At 36.9% G+C, this 21,641-nt stretch overlaps 1 protein-coding gene across 3 annotated transcripts in view; it reads right to left on the minus strand.

Moving 5' to 3' along the window:
• SYT14 (synaptotagmin 14) overlaps positions 1 to 21,641 on the minus strand; it is an 82,825-nt gene that overhangs the window by 42,477 nt on the left and 18,707 nt on the right. For 2 of the 3 annotated variants that reach the window (XM_033055120.1, XM_033055119.1), the window contains exons 3-4: positions 10,997 to 11,161; positions 4,450 to 4,668 (exon numbers count right to left, since the gene is read on the minus strand). In XM_033055120.1, coding sequence (XP_032911011.1) covers positions 4,450 to 4,668; positions 10,997 to 11,161 — 384 coding nt within the window. The remainder of the gene's footprint in view (positions 1 to 4,449; positions 4,669 to 10,996; positions 11,162 to 21,641) is intronic. The other variant, XM_033055121.1, reaches the window with a different exon arrangement.

Below are 21,641 nucleotides of genomic sequence, written 5' to 3' on the forward strand. Positions count from 1 at the left end.
ATTTCAAAGGTCAAGCCGTCCCTGGAACTCTGGACTTAAGCACAGAGATTGAGCCACACATGCTGTAGTTAAACATTTCTCTTTTCTTAGATAGAAAACTTGTGGTCTTTTGTGCAAGAGTTGAAAATTTCAGGTGTAAACCTCAGTACCATTTTACTTTTAATGTTGACATTTGTCATCAACTTATTTTTCTGCTGAATTAGGTTTTCCTTTAGTGATACTCTGGAATTCAGCCTGTCCATGAGGAGTACACCGCAGAAGTTTTATATTTACAATGGCTTACAGTTCATAAAAGTACTTGCATCCATGCACAGTAGTAATTTATGTTTCATTTTGTGATTTATATGTAAAACATGCAAGAATCTAAATGCATCAAATGTGCTATATAAATGTATAAAGCACGTCAGATCCTGACCATAAACAGGTATTTGTGAATGAAAATTTAGATCCCTGAATTGCACAGAATTACCAAAAGTGCCTCTAGAACATTCCATCACGAAAAATACACCAACAAAGCCGGCAGAACATACTGCTTTCTTCATTTCAGTATTAAAAACGTTATACAAAATGCCATGTGAGTTCTATACAAATATGCTGAAAAGAAAGATTAATATGGCCATCTAGAGGAGAAAAGAATGCTATGAAAACATACAACACAATTTTTCAGGCTTCAGAATATGATGCTTTTAGAGGCATGCAGCCAGAAAATGGATGCAATAAACTAAGTACAGAATTGATTATAAGTACAACTTAAAATAATATGTTCAGACATTTTGGTGGTCTGAATGATGCTAACATATTAATGTTTTTAGCAAGGCAAGCAAAACATACAGGGTGTATTAATAAAGACAAGATTCTATTTTTGTCTCTTTGTTAAATTTTGTGTATGCAGAGTTATGTACACACACATCTAAACAAACAAGTTTAAAAAGAGAAGTTCAGAGTAAACAGTTATCAGTAAAACTGTTTCTTGACTCCTTTGAAAACACACAGCTCACCACTGCAAAATAGAACGTGAGAGAGATCCAAATTTTTAAATATAATTTTCATTACTCATACTACTCTATCTCTGATGGAATGCATAGAGTCATGGAACCATGGAATGGTTTGTGTTAGAAGGGGTCTTACAGAATACCTCATTCCAACCTCCCTGCCCTGGGCAGAGACACTTTCCACCAGGCCAGGTTGCTCAGAAATCCATCCAGCCTGGTCTGGAACACTGCTAGAGATGTGGCATCCACAGTTTCTCTGGACAACCTGTTCCAGTGCCTTGCTACCCTCACAAAGACTTTTTTCCTTATACCTAATCTAAACCTACCCTCTTTTCAGTAGATCTTCCAGATCTCCTTAACACCACAGCCCCTTGTCCTTATCCTTCATGATCAGGGGCTGCTTTACTGGCAAAGAGCAGGAGAAAAACAGTGGTGAGACAAAAATTAATTCTGTCCTCTCATCACTTCACTTTAACACTATCAAGTGTTATATGATCAACATATGGAGTGATCAGTGCCTTACAACAGAAGCACAGCCAAAATGTTAAAGACTCAGAAGTAGAAATTAAAAACCACATATGAGAAAACAGAGGCACACAAAATCAAAGGCACTGACAATTTTTTCTTATATTAAACAAAGCACACAGGAACACACTGCTTGTTCCACGAAAGAGTCAAGAAATGCTTCTGTCTTCACACTTTTTATAAAAAGTAATTCAATGCCCACAACAACTAATTATTTAAAAAAAAAATATCAGCATTCCTATGGCATCAAATCTTCTACAGATTCTTCTTCCAAGTTTAAGCAACAGTAAAGCTTTGCATTTTAAAAAAATCACACTGAAACATCTGGAATGCTGATGCTTCCCCCTCAGAATCAGAGATTTTTAACATCATCTGCTAGGTGAACTGCTTCTCTGAACACATATGAACAGCTTGATAGTTATAATGTCTCCTTTATTTCTGATTGCAGGTGTTCTTCATGAGGTTTTCACTTCTTTTCATCAAAGTTCTATGTTGGGCAGCTTTCCCTCTGTAATGATCATTACATAAGGCATACATTGTCTCTTCCTCTATTCTACAGCATTTTTATCATTGTGCAAAGATTCTTTGAAGTAATTTAGGAAGAACATAAAAAGTAGTAACACTAATTATTCCAGTATGCCACCTTCAGGTCACTGAGAAGTGAAAAATGTTAGATTGCTAATCTGCTACCACATCCAAAACTTTTTTTTTAAAATAGCATTGAACATAATTTTGTTGAGAATAATGGATTAACAAAATGAGACAAACTCCTCATTCTAATTTGCAACTATTTTGCCAAACATACAGTGTAGAATGCTTGCAGGCTCTCAAAAAAATAAGTTTATTCTCCATTCTTTGCAAAATGAAGGAAGAGAATGCTCTCATAAGCAGCAGCAAAATACTGACATTATTAAAGTTTCTGTGCAAGTAGAAGTATGTGGTTAAAAATCTGCATTTTAAAGTTAGAATGTTTTGATAGACTTTGTTTTAGAAGTTTTTTTGCTTCCAAACCCTGCATGTTGTTTCCTTACAACAAACTTTAAAATGGCATTTATATTCAGCCTGCTTCCAGAATGGAGAGAGCATTAAAAAGGAATAGCAAAGGAATAACAAGTGACAGATATATTCAGCAATAGAAGAATAACCAAAAAAAAGGAGGGGTTAATAACTGTAACTTTCCAGATGCAATATTTAGACTTGCCACAAAAGTTCTTTTGTCTTAGATTGTAATCCTGACGCAGATTTCCGGACTGGAAACTATCATCCCCAGACAAAAATCAGAAACTATAAATTCTGATTAATTAAAAGGATGATAAGGACAACAATCATAATTTATTTTTTTTAAATGGATACAGGTTAGCAGAATGCCTTTGAAGCTTAAATCCTATAGGGTCAAAGTAAAAAGCTCAGATGAACTCAGGACATTTCACTGAGAAGATGAACTAGATTGCATAAAAATATCTGAGCACTTGCAAAATAAAAAGAGGAATATCATATAACTATGGCTATTTCAACAGCTAGCCTCAGTAGTCTGCAGGGAGAGAAACATCTTATTCTAGATATCTGAAAGGAGTCTTCCTGTGTAACTCTTGTATGATTCATATTTGCTAATAATTTTTCCATCTCCTGTTAATATGCATCATCATTCTTTCCCAGCAGTGAAGAAGCCATAAAAGACCCTGAGTATCTTATCTTTCTTATTCCCCCCACCAACACTGTTGAAAGATCTCAGTAGATATCAATACCAAACATGCTTTTACTATCCCTATTCCTTCTCCATCACAGTGTTCCAAGATCAGTTTTTACCACCTGACCTCACTTCTGCATCTCCTTCACTATTTGCTGGAACTCAGATTACCTGCCTTCCTACAATTTAACAGTAAAGGAAAGAAACTAATTTTCTGGTGCTCAAAAGAGAATCCTTTTCCTCTGCAACTTACTTGAAATATGGCTTTCATGTCCTTCAAGTCTTAGCTTGGAATCATGAACGACCATGTACTAATTCCAAATTTCAACAGCAAACAGACTTTTACATAATTTAATTATACCAAATTGTAGAAATCCTAGAATTTTTCAAGCCCTTCTGGACTGTATAGGTGAAATATATTTTAATTACATGTATCCACTTCTTACTAGAAAACATCGAACACTAAAAAACTTCTGCATTTTAACATACTAAAGACCAAAAATATCTGACTATAATCCAGCACCTGTACCAGAATCTGACTTTTACCTAACTCCCAGAAAAGTTCACTTTTCATGCTTGAAACTGGCTACAGACACAGTTCTCACACAACTATTTTCAAATACAAAAAGCATATTGACAAAATATCAAGCTGTCACCCCAACTTAAAATCAAGAAATATATAGCATGTAAGAAAACATCCACTGTTTAAATCCAACTTTTAGCACCATTAAAAAAACACATTAATCTAATCTCTGTAGTAATTTCTTTTTGTTATTTCAAGACACAAAAAGATACAGAACATTCCAGAAATGCACACTGCAATGACCACATGCACTGTAGCCAATAACCAATTCCATTTACTTTGCTGTTAAAACAGCTTATCAATACAGGAAAAACGTTTCTTCTTCATATTTAAAATACCACAAATTCAACAAGAGTTGCCATGTTTCCTTCCTAAATCAAAACAGCTTAAATTGCCCCAAAAATGAAATGAATAATGATAAAATTAAATGAAACTTAATATAACAAGATATTGTATCATTTGTAGTATTTCTGGAAGAATGTATACAAGTGTGTGCTTTTCTTTTTTTTTTTTTTTTGAGCATGCACTAATATAAGAGGTGTCTGGATATTTTTTGCAGACATTGACTATTTGCTAGCCAAGCTGCTTTTGTCTTGGACTTACTTATCCAGAACACAATTCTGAAATTTGGAATAAAAGGAAGGCTTTTAAATCACTCTTACCTTCATCTATTGAGGCTTCACTACTGTATCCATCATATTCTGCAGACAGGGGACTATATTTCTGTCTGGTTTCCCATATATAGTTTTTTTGCTGTCTGCCATCCACCACTGGCAGCCTGGAACTCTGGGTTCTAGACAAGGCCTCATGATATTTACCCAGTGCTTCATCTTCGCTCTCAGATGATGAACCATGCTGGTCTTTACTCATATAAGAATTGTCTGTTTGAATAAAATAAAGCAAATCGACTACAGCTCAAAATAGAATACAAGAAAATAACCATAAGAGGTTATAATTGAAGATATTTAAGCCATTTCAGTTAAAATTTCTGTAATATTTTAAAAATATCTTGCTGTAATTACAAGCATTATGATTTTGTAATTGCTGAGAGCTGTTCTCATTTCCTAGAAGACCTGAAAGATCATTAAGCCCCCAAAAAACCATACTAACACTTATTCAACAGAAAACAGATCAATTCAAGTAAGGCGGCACACAGACATTCTTTAAACCCTTCATTAAATAGGAAAATGCTTAAAATAATTTATGTGAATTAAATCCAACACTGCTGCAATATTACATTTGGATACCTAACATATCAAGCAAGCAGCTCCTGATCCTACATTCCCAGGTGATTTTTTCTGTGAGCATGCAGCATAGCACAGAAACGAAACTGATTTACAAAAAGAAGCCTACAACAAAATCATCTTTAAGATAGTTATGCCAGCAGTGCTTAAACTCACAAATGAGAAAATGTTAGTGAAAGATGTTCCCATGAACAATTTTATTTAACTTACAATAAAGAGCTTCTTGTTCAATAACTGAAATTAATGCAGATTTTTACTGCAAACATCTGCCAACAGCAAAAATTACATGGCAAAAAAATTTATCTAGTTAATTCTTTTGTAGCAGTTCTGTAGTGCCCACTCCTGTGGCTGCTTTCTGATTACATCTCAAACATGACTTCCTCCCACAAATCAAAGATCAGCTGTATTTTTATTTCTGTAAAGGGAAAATTTCCTCCTCCCTTTTACCAAAGTTCAAATGGATTCTGCCCAAATTTTACACATGTTGCAGAGGTTCTGTAGATCTCAGACTTTAATACGAGTTAAGAGTTCATGTAAACTCAGAAGTCAGGCTTATCACTACTCTGAGAGCAAACCATGGTATACGATTTGTCAGTGCATTTCCATTACCAGCAGAGCTTTGAGCCTGTAAGGCTGTTTCTCAGGTCCTGAATCTGAGGGAATGTTGTCTAACATGCTATCCAGCCACACAGCTGCTTTTCCCTTCCTTTCTTTTAGGCCCTCAGCTCCAGATCTGCATTTCCACTCCCATTAGAGTCTCTTTTCGTGCCCAGCTAGTCTCAGTTCTCTGGCTGGGTATCCCAACTTAAAGAGAGATTCAGCTTGTTCAAAATTCAGCCAGTTAAAACCAAACTAACTCAATGTATGCCATCCATCTAGGTCTCTTTTACAGTCAAGTGTTTGCCTCTTAGTATTACAGAGGTCCACCCTTCCTACCTTTAGGAATCACTTCCCATAGAGGTCTTTTTCTCCCTGGTACTCATACAGAAAAACCTCCTCTGCAAGTTTACATAAGAAATCTTTTGGAAAGTTACATTTATACAAGTAGAATCCTATGCCAAGTTCCTGCCTCCCAGTCCCATACTCCACGTTCTTGCTCCAAGCACCCACTTTTGGTTTCTTATGGTGATTTTCTCTATTCTCTTTGGCTATTCAATCCCAAATTTGCTTTACTTGCACCCAACCAACTACTCATATAACCTTGGTCTTTCACCTTTAGTCTCTCCATCTTCATATGAAGTTATCAGTTCCCTCCACAGCTGTCACCCTTCCTAGTTCAAATCCCAATCTACCATGTACATCAGGTCCTGTTTGTACAGGAAGTGTGTATCCTCACACAGAATACGTTTATTCTCAATTCTTCTGTTCAAACTCCCAGTGTCCCTCAGTAACCATAAGCATCAAAGGCAGGGTAAGACCTGCTCTGTTCTTCAATCCCCCACAATGAAGCATATGAGTGCAAATGGGATGGTCAGTGAATTTAACAAGCAAAATATAAGAAGTGTTTACCATGTCTTTTTAAAAAGCAAAGTTCTCAGAAATTTACAACTTTGTAAAACTTAGGTGTTTTTTCATAGAACATGAGCATCTCTGACATGGGAGAAGTGCCCTCCCACATTTCAAGCACATACTCCAATACACAATAGTGCCACAGCATCTTTGTTATACCCAGCATGTTTTTCCCATAACCTATTTTTGGAAACAGTTCAAGATTTTAAACTATAACTTAAGGGAAAAACACAAACAATAGGATTTCAGACAGAAAGAATGCCTAATTTCTTCACAATTCTTTCAAATTTGGCACACAATTTAGGAAACTCATAATAAGGTCTTGAAATGAAAATTGTCAGAAAACCTTAACTGGATGTGGGGCTACCAGCTCTACACACAATGTGTACATCAACTTTATTTACTTTTTGTAGGAAAAATGGTGCCCTAAAAGATTTCTAAGGAGCAACTAAATCTTTCAACTCTAGACTATTAATTAAAGTCTAGCAGATATGGTTCTTCCCATTTATGGATGGCTATAAAGCAAGTTCAATTTTAGTGATCATTTACTGAAAATATCACACCAAGTAGGATATATTCTGGCTAACAGGTTAACTGCAAAAGGCTGGCCAGAAAAACGAACACAGAGTAAAATTTTCTATCTCATAAAGCCCTCCAGGGGTTGAAACCTGCCACATTGAAACTTCTACAGATTTCCACAACTATAATTAAAGCAGAGCATACCAGGCCTAAAATACAGTGCTAGAAATCAGTATTAGGTGCATCCCTTAAGAAAATATATTCACAAATATGAAATCAGGTTCATTAATCAGCCTGCATAAAGAATGGAACAGTATAAAACATGGTAGCAACATGTTGGAAAGAAGAGTTGAAAGTTATGTCTCTAATAATACACCAACTTTTGTAATCACCCAGAAGTTCTCAATTATAGCAGTTTGTTGTTGTTTTTTTTTCCAAGTTCCTATCATAAAAAAATGAGAATGTATACCATTATTGTAAGTCATGGAAGCAAGACCTCTTCAGAGGACTTAAAAACCTCCTCAAACCTAACATAAGTTATCCATGCTTTTTTTTAATTACAAAACAGATCAGTTTCAGTTTCTTGAGAAAAAATAGCTTCCTGCACATTAAAAAAAAAATAATCTCAAGAGTTGTATGCCTTTGCTTGCCACTTCTCATTTGATTTTTATACCTTATTTGGAAACTTGCCTAAAAGAATTTATGTTCTTTATGTTTATGTATGTTTATTTATTTAGCAAAACCTTTCCTTTATTTCACAGGTAATGAGCAATTATTAACCTACTGAAAGCTATTAATTTGCTTATTATGGGACCTAAATGCCATTTTTGAGAGAATAACTTACAAATATATTATTATGTAAAGAAATAGAGAAGATCATAGTTAATCATACAAACATGGAAAACACTCCTAATCGAAACTTAAAAAAAACCAAACAAACAAAACCAAACCAAAACTCAACAAAGAAGATAACTGAAAGTTTCAGATAAGGAAAACACACAGAACTGAAGAAAAAAAATGGTTTCTATTAGGAAATAATTAATTTCTTTACAGAATCAGCACCTCTGGAAAAGCATGTCTTGCTTTCTAGAAATTTACTATGCAGCCTGCAAAAGTATGTATAATGGCAAGGTTTTACTTCTTACTCACAAACTATTACTGCAATTCCCTTATCACACTAAGACTGGATGTTGAAGACGGCACACAAAGTATCCATAACAACACAGGTTTTCTTTTAAGACTTCCACTTTAAGACAAGCCTCATTCACGTCTTTCTATACTTAAAATCACCTAATTGCCATTTCTTATTGAGTTTCTCATTTCTCAGTGTGTCTTGAAATCACTATCTTAAGTATCCTAGAAACATTCTGAAGATCTACTGTAATGTAAATGCAAAAGAAGTTATTCTTTTTATCGTCATACCACACATTATGCAATGCTTTTAAAAGAAACAAAAATCACTTTCACAGAACAAGTATTAATTTCCAGTATTAATTAATTCATAGTTTTCAGAAGAAACCACACAAGGCTTACAAGGCAAGAAAAACTGTATAGAGAAAGAATAAAGTTAGAACATAGAAAAGGCACTTATTAATCAGTTCCTTTAAGTAATACTTTGGAAAGTAATTAACTTCCAAGAAATATCAACATAATTAGAAAATGAAGCACTGAAACAAACCTACTTTCACTCACAGGAAACCCTATTATTAAATGTGTAAATTAGGTGAAAAAAGTAGGAAATATCATAAGTTTCAGGAAAGGCTGAAGAATGCAGTTTGCTGACAGACTCCTCACCTTTTCCTGCTGTCTTCTTATTACATAGCTCTCTTTCTAATTTCTTTGAGTTTTTCCTTTTACCCTCATTTGCAGTTGCAGTTGTAGCACTGTCTTCATCCTTTGAGATGGGTTTTCTTTTTCTCTCAAAGGCAGCTTCAGATTTCTTTTCTTTGATTTCATTGAGGCAATTGGGATGGTCATTGTGCATCTTCTTCAAGTTGGAGTCTGATAATTTCTCCTTCTGCTTTGTTTCTAAATCTTGGGGGACATTCATGCTGTCCACTTTATCAGAATCTTTAAAATCAACTCCAGGTGACTGTGGTTTGACTTTTTTATGCTCACGATTCTTCGAATTATCTGACACTGCATATACACAATTATCTTGCCCCTCAATTGATTGCTCCACTGTAAGTTTTTTACTTTTCAAGTTACTATCCTTCAATAACTTATCATTTACAAAACACTCATTTCCCCCTACTACTTCCCTTTTAAAAGGTCCTCCTACAGTCTTCAAATCCTGAGGTACTTCTGTATCACTGAGAGGATTATTATGACCTGTGTCTCTTAACTGCTTTTTGTTCAAGACATGGTCAGATACTCCAACTTGACTTGTACCTTTTTTTACAAAATCTAACGAATTAGAATTTTGAGTCTCTTTATGTTCTGCAGCACCTCTCTTTGTTTTCATATTAATTTCCTGGGAATGAGTAAATGACGGTGTGTGTTCCTCTCTGCCTTCCACGTGTTTATCACCCTGCGTTTTGGAGCTCTCATCTTCTGCCCTCAGGCCATTGATCATGCTAGTGACTTGCTCTGTCACTGAGTCAGCTACTGAGTAGCCCACCTCACCAACAGCACTGGCCAGGTCATCCACAGCACTGCTGAGCGTGTCCACCAGGGAAGACACCGAGGGGAGGTTCAGATTTTGGTGAAGGTTTCTAAAAAACGCCATTTGTCCAGCCTATTCAGCAACAGCTCTTAATACTGAGAGGTCCTCTGGTTCACAAACTGATCATCTCTGTTTCTCCAGCTTCAATTTCAGAGCTATTTGCCCTTGCTGTATCAAAAATCAATACATTTACCAGGGGAAGTTGCAGCTTTCCCCTTTTCATTCAATAATCATTGACTATAATAAGAAAACAGCTAAATAAATATCTTGAAATGAAGCCACAATCAACCAACAAAACCATAGTCTTTCATCAACTGTAGCATCAACTAGCCATAATAAAATTCATTATTTTCAAAAACAAGACAACTGTGTGAGGTGGATTTTTTTTTTATTCTAACCTGCAAAGAAGAAGTTGTGAGACATTTAAATTTTCAGCAATGCCACACTAAAACAAGTTTTTAACATAACACAACACACATCATGGAGACTTCTTCACCCCAAAATATTTGTTGTCGTTGACATACGGTAAGATACTTTGGCATATCAATATCACTTTTGTTTAGTAGCAAAAAAGAAAGTTGGTATGACAGACAATTTCTGGGGAGAAATTTTTTTTTTTGCTTCCTGGAAAATTGAAAATAAAAATTTAGCTCCATCTTTTAGAGAGGTAGAGGGGAAGAAGGCCTCTTCAATTTCACATTCTGTTCTCTGGTGCCTGTCTCTTTCTCTCAAGTCAGCTAACAAAGCCTGTTCAATTTTCTCACTACAAAACTAGAAAGAGGTTGTTTTACCAACCCTCAATATCTTTTTCAAAGTTTAATTTTCTTTCATTACACATGATCCTTAAAGACTTTGTTGTATTAAAAGATATTTAATAACGTGTTAGTCAGATATAAGACACCACTAAAATTATTCCTTAAAATTATTTTCCAGGCAAATAAAAGCAAGGCCTTGTCCAAAAGTATGGCAAAGTATTTTAACAGGTTGAGTGAAAATCCAATAACATCATTCACAAGATTTAATTACACAAAATTATGGAATGTTTAAATTAAGTTCAAGAGTATTCTCAGAGTGCAAGAGAAGTACCTCCCCATAAGTAAATCCATCTCTTTGGTTATACAGCTGTTGAATTTCTGTGGTTTGTGCATACAAAGGTTTGCTCCTTTCAAGTACTGCAGTCATAGGAAAAGCCAATGTTGTTGTGTTGCTACATCCTTGAAAAAATGTGTATTCTTACAATTAAATTCAGTACACTCTATGTTGGATACTTACAAAGTTTATCTTGTGAATTCTTTCTTGTAGTGTATCCTGAATCGAGATCTGGGAAACCACTAACATTTTCAATACACATCTTCTTATTAATATATAGGAAAAGTAGCAACATGAGAATAATGAACACCCCAACTGCAGACAGGAATCCAATTGCTTCCGGAGATACTAAAAGAAACAGAAAGAAACACATTTTTAAAGTTGTAATATTAGCAGAAATCATCCCTTAAAAATACCTTGAAAGATGCAAACATATAAGCAAGATGCAATCAAACCCCCACCATTATTTCACGATTATAAGCCGCACCTGATTATAAGCCGCACATCCAGGTGTCGGCAACTGTCTTGGGTTACAATACAGAGTGTGATAAAAGGTATCTATTCTATCACCATTTGTTGAGGGTGGGGACAGTGATCCTTATCTCAACAGCAGATATTCTGCTAATGGGCCATCCATTGAAACCAGGCAGGGCATTGTTCTTTATCTTTTCACAACCCATCCTTCCTCCAGCGAGTCATTTTCTGCTAATGGCCATTGAGTCCCACTGTGGGACTGATAAAATTACTGCATCCCATTGGAAGTTGCTCCAGTCAGGGGGAAGAGCCCAACATTTCTTACCAAGATAAAAACAGAGGTTTTGGGACACTAAGGGAGCCCTTTTCTCCACTGGACTCCAGAGGAAAACTGGATTTCTCCACATCACCACTGGACCTTTAGAGGGAAACTGCACCTTGTACAGGAGCACTGCTTCAACTGAATCACATCTGTCACTGCAGGAGGATGCAGCCACCATTTAACGGGACTGTTACCAACACCCTGCCTGACAGGGTGTCACAGGTTGTACTCTGACTGTGTCAGGGTCTGGAGTTTGTTTCTTTGTAGTACTGTATTTCTATTTTAATTTCCCTAGTAAAGAACTGTTATTCCTAATTCCCATATCTTTGCCTGAAAGACCCTTGATTTCAAAATTATAATAATTTGGAGAGAGGGGGTTTACATTCTCCATTCAAAGAGAAGCTCCTGCTTTTCTCAGCAGACACCTGTCCTCCAAACTAAAACAGCAACTTCTCATTCTTTGTACACATATAAGCTGCACCTGATTATAAGCTGGACTTTGGGTTCGGACCAAAATTTTAGTCAAAATGGTGCGGCTTATAATCATGAAATTGCTGTAACTAAAATCCCACCATTTAAATCTGAGTTAATATTTAACCATCTTTTCAAAGAACAAAGAAGCATCTGGTCCCAGTCTGAGAGGGACTGACACTGCAAGCAAGAGATTCTGATGGAGCACTGGACGATCTCTGCAGAAGAATGGAGAGATCATCAGAAGTTGCCAAAACCAATGATTTCTGATGGAACACAGCACTGGAGACCCAGTACTGGAAAGGAGCTAAGAGCACCCCATCTTCTTGAAGTTTGGCTACCTCTGCTCAGGGCCAGCTCTGAGACAGTGCTGCTGAGGAGGGACTAAGCCCTTGCCCTGTCCACCTTGTTCTGTTCAGCACCCGGCTCCTCTTTCCTCAGGGACCAGCTGGCCCACCCTGCTCTCTGGTAAGCAGGATACTCAATGAGCAAAAAACAGAGTGAGAAAATCCATGTACGTCCACTTGCATACGAACCAAGAAAGAGCTAATAGTAAGTGGAATAGAAATATAGCACACTTAAAACCAGGTAGAGAGGAAAAAAGGCCAAAATGGACTGACATGTCTTAGAGACTATGTAAAATAAAGAATATGTTATTGCTATTAAGCAGGTAACTGCAAGGCAGTGTTGGGGATCTTTGAAAGGCATAGCATCTTTGACATCCACAAACATCTAACAACATCAATTACACCATTTAAGACCAAGATTATCAAGGAGCAGGTTTCAGACGTATGAAATCTGCAAATGGATGTGGCAAATTGAAGCAAGGGGGAAATAGCATTTAAAGGGCAGCTTGTTTATTTGAAAGGAGAGTGGGCAGAGAAAGGGATATAGAACAGCGGCAAAAACAAAAGTCTAGAAATGTGAGAAGTAAGTAACAACTTATAAAGGCAGTTCAAGAACAAGAGTGGGAAGATCTTTTGGAAGGAGTGCAGATGCCCACAGACTATAATGAAACTGAGCTGCTTCCTTAATAAAGGCTGCCAGGATGTCAGAGGGAAGGATTCCTAAGGTTCCCTTAGGAAACCTGGTGGACTTTCCACAAGGTCTAAAAAACTTGAAGCAGTAAGTTAAAATGGTGACAGGATTGCAAATTTATTATGAAGTAGAGTGGGAGGTTAAAGTGAAGGGTTATAAAACTGCAATTCAATAATATTTGGGTGCAATTTATAGGCAAATATGTGATAGAACTCAATAACTATGCAATTAACAACCATGTAAAGCATTACAGAACTGTGAATCATAGTGATATGTAACAGATTAATTAATCTATTAACTGGTTTATCAGTAATGTACTGATAATTAAGAAACATTACAGGTTCAGTTACGTCTCAAACCTGCATTCTACACTGGAAGAATAATACCTAAGTGTGGGTTTTGTGGCCATTACACACAGACAACACATCTTTCAGAGCTGAACACAACTGCTTTAATCTGGATGAAAGCTGGGATTTCACTCATCCCTTTTCTTCCTGCTGACTTTGCAAGACTCTACACTCAACTCCATAAATTCTGTTCTTGGGGGTTGATTTTTTTTTTCCTATTCAATAAAGATTTATGAAGTTTTATCAGATTTACAAATCCTGTTTGCCAAGATCTTGGCACTTCACTTTAGGACTATAATGCTGCATGGTAACATCTTTCACTATTTTAAAAGGAGTGGGATTAAAGAAAAGTTGGCAACAGACACAGTATTCTCAGAATTGCAATACAAAAAGGACAAGACGCAAGAGTCCGAAATAACTACCAAAAAAATTACAATTGAAGATGAGGCGGGAAAAATACACAATGAGAGGAGTTTATCACCAGAACAGATTGCCTAGATCAGTTATAGAATCCAACTTCAATGTTATCCCTGCTCTGAGCAGGGGACTGAACTGCAAATTACTTTCCCAGGAGCCTTCCAAATGAAATCATTCTCTGATTCGACATATGCCCTTTGTAAATCTGGGCTCATACATCTATGTAAAAGTACTGACTGAGAAACACATGCAGTTCCACAAACTCCTCAGTTCGTTTTGCATGATGACAGGGAACATTTGTGTCTGTGGTGCTGTTCCTAAATTGTTATACAGGTGTCTTTTAAATCTGACAAAGAAAGAACGATTCAAAGAAATGTGCCTTCCACCATGAAAAATAAATTGGACAGATTTGCACTTCTGTTTTGAGCTGGACGTCCAGACCTATCTAAAACTGACAATTATTTTTGCTTTACTTCTTACCTCTGACCAGAAGAGATCATGGAATATTTTGCCTAAACCATCCCTGAAAATTTTCCCATTAAAAGGAATTTGCCAACAACTTCAAATGAGATATCCTGCTGCATCAAGAGGGGCAACAAGGTGACAAAAGTGGATTTCTATTCTGGAACAGAGAGAAAATGCAGCTTTTGCTTTTTTTCTAATTATCATGATATTTGGCTTGTTTTATTGTTTGTCAGGTGTCTATTTACCATTTCCATGGAATCTTCCCACACAAGGGAATACTCTGAGATTTGACAAAAGCCTCAGTTCATATATATTAATTTTTGACCTCAAAGCTTAACAGATGAAAGTTCTGCTGGCAGCAGGCATGCTCCCACCTCTTCCAAGGCTGCATATGGATAACTGAGAATATCTGAGGTTATTGGAACAACACCTAGTTTTCTCTGAATTATTGATCCTGACCCAAATGAGACTAGAGACTGGCCCAGAACAGAAAATCTTCGTTTTCAGTAATTTCCAGCCATAACACCTATCAAACACAGAGGCAGTGGCAGAAAAGGCAGCAGGAGGGAACTGCCATTCACCAGAACACAGGCACCAGCAGAAGTGAAAGAGCAGTAGAAGGTGACACAGGTTAATGATGTTCAGGGAGGAAGTCAGTGTGAGATATGAAGAAGGTGTGACACCAATCTGGGGTACACAGAACAAGCCAGAAAGTGATGAGAAGGCAAAAATGAAGACAGATCAGAAGGCAGATAAAGATCATGGGACCTTTGAATGAACTGTGAGAATGATTGCCTTATTATTGGAGCAGGCTGCCCTAAGCAACCTTGCCTGAATTCAGTGTTCATTGAACTCAGTGTCCACTGCTTTGAGGAGGAGATTTAACTGAATTCCAGCCATGGAATGATTCTCAACAGAGGGCAGTGACAGTCTCCTGTTAATAGGATACATTAACTGCACAACATCTTCAGGGAAAAACACCCTCACATATGTCACATTTTATCTTTTAAAACTGTAGGTTTAAATTGCAATTTTCACTCATACTAACATTGCTCAGCACTCAGACTGCTTTGATCCATCAAAATACATGCTTAAGGAATTTAACCACAACCTAAGAGGAACTGAAAGCTGAATACATTGTGGTTTTTTTCTCTAGTACTTCCAGGATACTAAGTAGTTAAAAAGGCACTGTCTGAAAGCCTTATAGTTCTCTATGGAAACACAGTATCTGATGACATTTTTCTGGAGTGAAAAAAGAAACATTGGCTGATACCTTACAAAAAGAATGAAACTTTAGCTGCAGCAAAACTAATTAATTATTTATGTAATTCAGTGTGAACATAGGACATGAAAATTATATTTCTGTATCAATTTGCACTCATGTAAAGAGTCTTAGAATACTTGTTCACAGATTAGGTAAATTATCAAGCTGAAATCCTGTAAAGTATTACCATTATAAAGCCAAGGGGAAAAAATCCACTTCAATTTTCCACATGCAATGTATACAGATTCCCCTCTATGAATACAGGTTTTATACATCACATTAAACCTTCAGTTAATTTCTCAGTTTAAGAGTCCAGCAGGTACACTTCATGGACAGAAAAAAATTTTAAAGTTCTTTTTTGCATAAAACATACTTCTATGCTGCATTCACCACCAGAATTCTTTTTATTCAAAACAGACTGTAATAAATTCTGAGTTGTCTGGGAATTAACTGCACTATGAAAAGCATTCTAAAAACTCTCAGAGGTTCCCAGTGCTTTCTTCTTTTATCAGAAACCAGTAGAAAAGCAGTATTTTTCAAAGTCATACTTTAAATTCAAAGGTCCTACTTGTATAAACTTAATAATTATTTTTATTTCTTAAGAAAAACAACGAAATTCTGAATTTATGTTTGAAATTCATTACAATAGAATGAAGTTTTAGAAATACCAAAAAAACAAACATCTTTCTTACAAAGTTCCCAAGACTAACTAAATTGCTGGCTATGGAAGTGGCATAGAAAGTTACAGTCATTACAAACCTTAACAGCACTTTAATTCATTTTTGTTGCTATCATCACTAAATCAGAAGTATTAGAACACAGTAACTTACCATCTCTTCATCATAAATATCAAATTAGCACCTCTTTCTCAAATAATAACTTCCTTGTTATGACATAATTTTTCATTACCAAAAGTTGTTTCAAACTCTTCAGGAAACAGTGACTTCTTCAATTATATACCACCAAAACAACAAAAATCCTCAGACATTTTAAAAAATTAAACTTTTTTATTAATAGGAAATTTAAAACCATTTAATATTTTAATATGTAACTAGTCCCAAACTTTATTTAATACCTAGTTAATTATTTTTGGAGCTTTCACATTCTACATCAAACCACTCACTTAGCTAGTAATGTACAAAGTCACACAGTGATATTTCAATTATTCATTTACAAATGCAATATTATCTCTTCTGTACACAAAGTCAGTAACTAGGGGTTATGAACTGAAAAATGCCAATTACCTTCACGATCCTAGCACACAAAGATTTGAAATTTAATATATAAGCTTGTTTTTAATTATAACTTGGGGTTGGGGGGGGTAGTTTTAAAACTTGATGTAAGATACTTTAGCCCCTTAAATTCTTTTAAATATACATTTTGTTTTGCATTTAGTCCTGAAGAATAATGATTTACTATTATTCATTTTTTACCCCATTACATCTTGACATTTCATGAAAATAATCTGTGCAGTCCACCTCAAAACATTTTCATCCAAACGCCATCACTGCTGCTTGTCACTTCTTTCCAACTTTGTCACTTGCAGAAAAAATTAACCCATTAATTTCTGTTATGTTAATTAACATAACATAAAGCTGAGCAGGTTACTGAACAAAACAAGATTTTTACCTTGATTGCCTTTTCTTCATGCTTGAATCAATTATCTCCAAACAGGATATATTTATTCCTCACACACAACTCATAACAGAAAAAAAACAAATCCCTCTACACCTGAGTCTGCTCACAAGTCAAATACTTTGATCTGATTACTCAACAGGGGTAGGGACTGTACTTTCATAAGCACCCATTTACATATAAATTTTTTTTTACTAATTACATGGGATTGTCTTTTCTTTAAAAGTAAGTAGTTGAACTTGAAGTGTATTTCTAAACAGCTTTTCTTTGACAATGGAAACTCAATACATAACGTTTCACAGCAATTTGTGAATTAGTACATGATTAGTAACTTTCTGTTTGCTGGAATACAGTAATTTCACGATTACAAGCCGCACCGTTTTGACTAAAATTTTGCTCCCACATCGTAAATGCAGTTTACACTCAGGAGCGGCTAATATTTGAATAATTTTCTGACATTTCCAATCCCAGAAGTGCAAACCGAGGTGCCGAGTCGAGCACCTGTCAGTAAAACCCAGTTTTACGCAACTGTTACACATTGGTTACCCTGTTGCGCTGGGGTGGAGCCCGGCTCCATGCAGGCAGCACGGGGAGGTTGGGAAGGCAGGGAACTCCCTCCTTCAGGCAATGCAGCCCAGGGGAGGTGGAGGCTCCCTCCTGCTGGCCCCGCGGCTCACGGGGAGGCAGGAGGTTCCCATCCCTCCTGCCGCCACCGCCGCCATGGGTGCCAGCGGGTTCCATCCCCGCCTCCCACCACCGCTGCGGGTGCCGGTGCGCTCCATGCCCCCCTGCCACCGCAGCGCCAGACCAAGGCGAGTGAGCCCAGTGGCAGCGGCGGCCGGTCCCGAGCGGCCCCACTGAGCTGGGCGACCTGGCCCCGTCGGCAGCCCCAAGCCCTCACGGCTGGAGCCGAGCCAGGAAACCCCGCCATGCCACGATTCTGTTACTATTTGGCAACTTTGTTGCACGCGGGTCCTCGCTGCGAATGACAGAGCGGCTTATACTCGGGTGTGGCTTGTGTAGGGACAAAGAACGAAATGTTTGCCAACACCCGGAGATGCGGCTTATAGTCAGTGCGGCTTGTATTCGTGAAATTACTGTAGTTGAAGAAGCAACAAGTGAATAGAACCTTTTTTACCAAAACAGGAGATAATAGTTTATACACTGTTGCCTTAGAATTCCGACTTAAAACATTAAATTCTTGACTACCTGCACTGTTTCACAAACATTAACTATATATGGAAGCATCACTACTAGAATGCTTTCCCATATTAAAAAAAACCAAAAAGCAAGTGTATGGTAAAAATTGACTAGCTGATGTTGCTGCTAAAAATCAGTGATAGACAATAAACTCTAAACATTTTATTGAACACATCAAAAGACAAAATATCAAACATATATCCCATGGTTCCTGTTTTATTTTTTCTTCTGTCTCCTATATAAAACACTGGACTATGTAATTCCCTCTTAAAAATTTACCTATTTATTCTATATTTCCCCAAAAAAAGCATCAGCAAGTCTTTTAGCTCAACTTAAAACACACAATCACATCTCATACATCAATACTTTTAATTTTTTAGTTAAATTTAGGTAACATTAAAACTGAAGCTTTTCTGTATAAAGATGTTGCCCCCTCCAATTCAAACTCACATTTTGCCTTTCCTCATGCAGCACAGACTTCTTACCTTCGCCCTGATGGTTACATCTCCCAGCATACTATGCTAAATATATTTTATTCTGCCAGTGTTATGATGCTCCTTCCCTCGGGTTTGTAGTTCCTGCATGGTGCATTTGGTTGTACAGGAAGTTTACACACTCTCCAGTACCAGTACAAACTACAAGCCCCTGCAACATGAGCAACCTCTACTTCAACACTTTAAGTACTGACATCCAGGATATGACCCTAAATTACAGAAATTTCAAATGAGCATGAACTTGAAATGACAATTCAATTTCAATGGAAAACTGAAAAGAGTGCCACATTTCCTAAATAAGAAAACTGTAAACGATATAAGCAACATGAATGTCTCAGAAGTTTTTTGAGTCTGGCAAGAATGAAACGAGGATGAAAGTGGTTCTACTTGGAATAACAATGCCCCTTAAACAGACCTTTCAAAGAAACACTGAGGAATACACAAAACTTACATTATCTAAAATGATACACGATGTCACTTTTCAGTTAATTTCTAAAAAAGGTCATATTAAGCAAAAAATAAATGTGTTTGTTTACATGAAAAGTCAACTGGAATTAGTGCATCACGAAAGCTATACTGGTTTAACTCCACTGCCACTCCTATTCCAGTGGAAATTTACCAGAAATAATAACAATTTTTATATCATTCAGTTTATGCCACTTTACCCTGACTGAGGGATATTATGGACTGCTACCAAGACAAAGTAGGACTTCTTTTTCCCTTGTTTCTTTAATATCCAATTACAAGGACTAATAAGAAAAGTACACTTTAACATCAAGATTCCAGGAATTCTTACACACAGGAAGAAATTCTAGAATGCATTTTAATTACCAAATTCAGTTTATTTGATTTTATTAGGATCCATTAAGTTACTTGACAAAATAATGACATCAGATAGAGTTCATTTACTTCATAAAATACAATTCTAGAGCTATAGAATATCCTGTGTTGGAACGGACCAACAAAAGACCAAAGTCCAACTCTCAGCCCCACACAGCACCATCCCAAAGAAGTGCATTGTCCAAATGCCCCAGGTTGGAACTCTGAAGCCTGGGAGTTTTGAACTTTCTGTGTTTTCTGACACTGATCCCCAGGAGAACACTGCTTTTGATTGAGGCCTTGAAGAAGTCTTCCAAATTTGAAAAGTGGAGTTAGAATTCTACTGGTGTGTAGTTAGAATAGAAATGTGTAATTTCACATCGTTAAGGGTTTGAAATTTGGGGTTTTTAGAATATAGCAATAGGTATGGGACAAGATGGAGGCTCTTGGGAGTTGTCTCTTTCTCCTTTCCATTCTTCTTCATGATTTCAGGTAGTAGTTTTTGGTTGGATAGTTAGTGCTGCACTGTGGGTCACAGGGTTATTGGGTCAAAAGCATAAATAACACAGGTGTTAGCTTTTTGTTGAACTGTTTAGCTTTAAAAAATCCTTGTAACTAGTTAGATTCGCCTCCATTTTGCTTGCTTTTAGCTGGTAGCTAGAAGTGCTGAAGAACTCCCTGTACTTCAGATAAGATTTAAGAAACAACCAAGTCCAAACAAGAAATCTGCCTCTTTCGTGTTTTAATCCTGACTCTGAGTGAAGGCAGAAGAAAATGAAGACAAGCCACTAATTGAGTGGAGCCAACCCATTACACTCCTTGAGCTCTGTCAGGCTGGTGCTGTGACCACTGCTCTGGGGACACTGAGCCCGTGTCCAACCATCCTCTGGGTGAAGAGCCTTTTCCTGATATTCATCCTAAACCTCCCCGACACAGCTCAGGCCATTCCCTCAAGTCCTGTCACTGTCACCACAGAGCAGAGATCAGTGCCTGCCCCTCCTCTTCCTCTCATGGAGAAGCTGTAACTGCAGTGAGATCTCCCCTCAGTCTCCCAGGCTGAACAACCAAGTGACCTCAGCCACTTGCAGCTTACAGGTTGTGATAAAACCAGCTTGGTTCATTACCTAATCACATCCATAACCACACAAAAATACCTGTGGCAGTTCTAGTGCTGCCTCTACAGATTGTCTTTTCCATGATTCGTTCCCCTTTTTTATAAAATACCATGCTGAAACTGTCTTTTACTGATAAATTTAATTACAGGAGAAAGAGCACCCTTGGCACCAAAACATCACTGATCTAAGAAAGAATTTAGGAATAACTGAAACCATACTCTAAGATGGAGATTTAAACTTTTGACAGAAATCTTTTAATTCCTAAATCCTTATGTGCTGAAAATGTTGTCTGCTTGCCATCCCTGCTGATTTATCAGTCTCTCAATGCCTTTTCTCTCTTACATGGAATTCATCTCTGATTAAGTAGTATCTCCAAACAGAAATCTCTGAAAAGAAACAGTGAAGGAGGCATCACATTTGCCACTTGGAATAGACACTGATCACGGAATCATCTTGATTACCTCCAAATCCCAATAATCTGTTGCAATTACATAGCATATTACATGACTATTATCCACACAGTGGGTAAGAGAACAGCAGTGATTATAATTTTTAATGGTATTCTCAAATAATCCTCCCAAAGCAAAAGTATTAAAGGCCCACAGGGGTCTAGAGACTTGTGGTTTGAAAGTTCATACCCATCACAAAGTAGTTCTCTACGACAGGGAAAGAAAAATAATCTGAGTAATAAAAGTATTTTAAAACCTCAATTTTCCCTATCAGACACTATAATTAGCAACAAAGCATGAGACAATCCATGTAATCCA

The sequence above is a fragment of the Catharus ustulatus genome, chromosome 3 (assembly GCF_009819885.2).
Source record: "Catharus ustulatus isolate bCatUst1 chromosome 3, bCatUst1.pri.v2, whole genome shotgun sequence".
Lineage (NCBI taxonomy): Eukaryota > Metazoa > Chordata > Aves > Passeriformes > Turdidae > Catharus > Catharus ustulatus.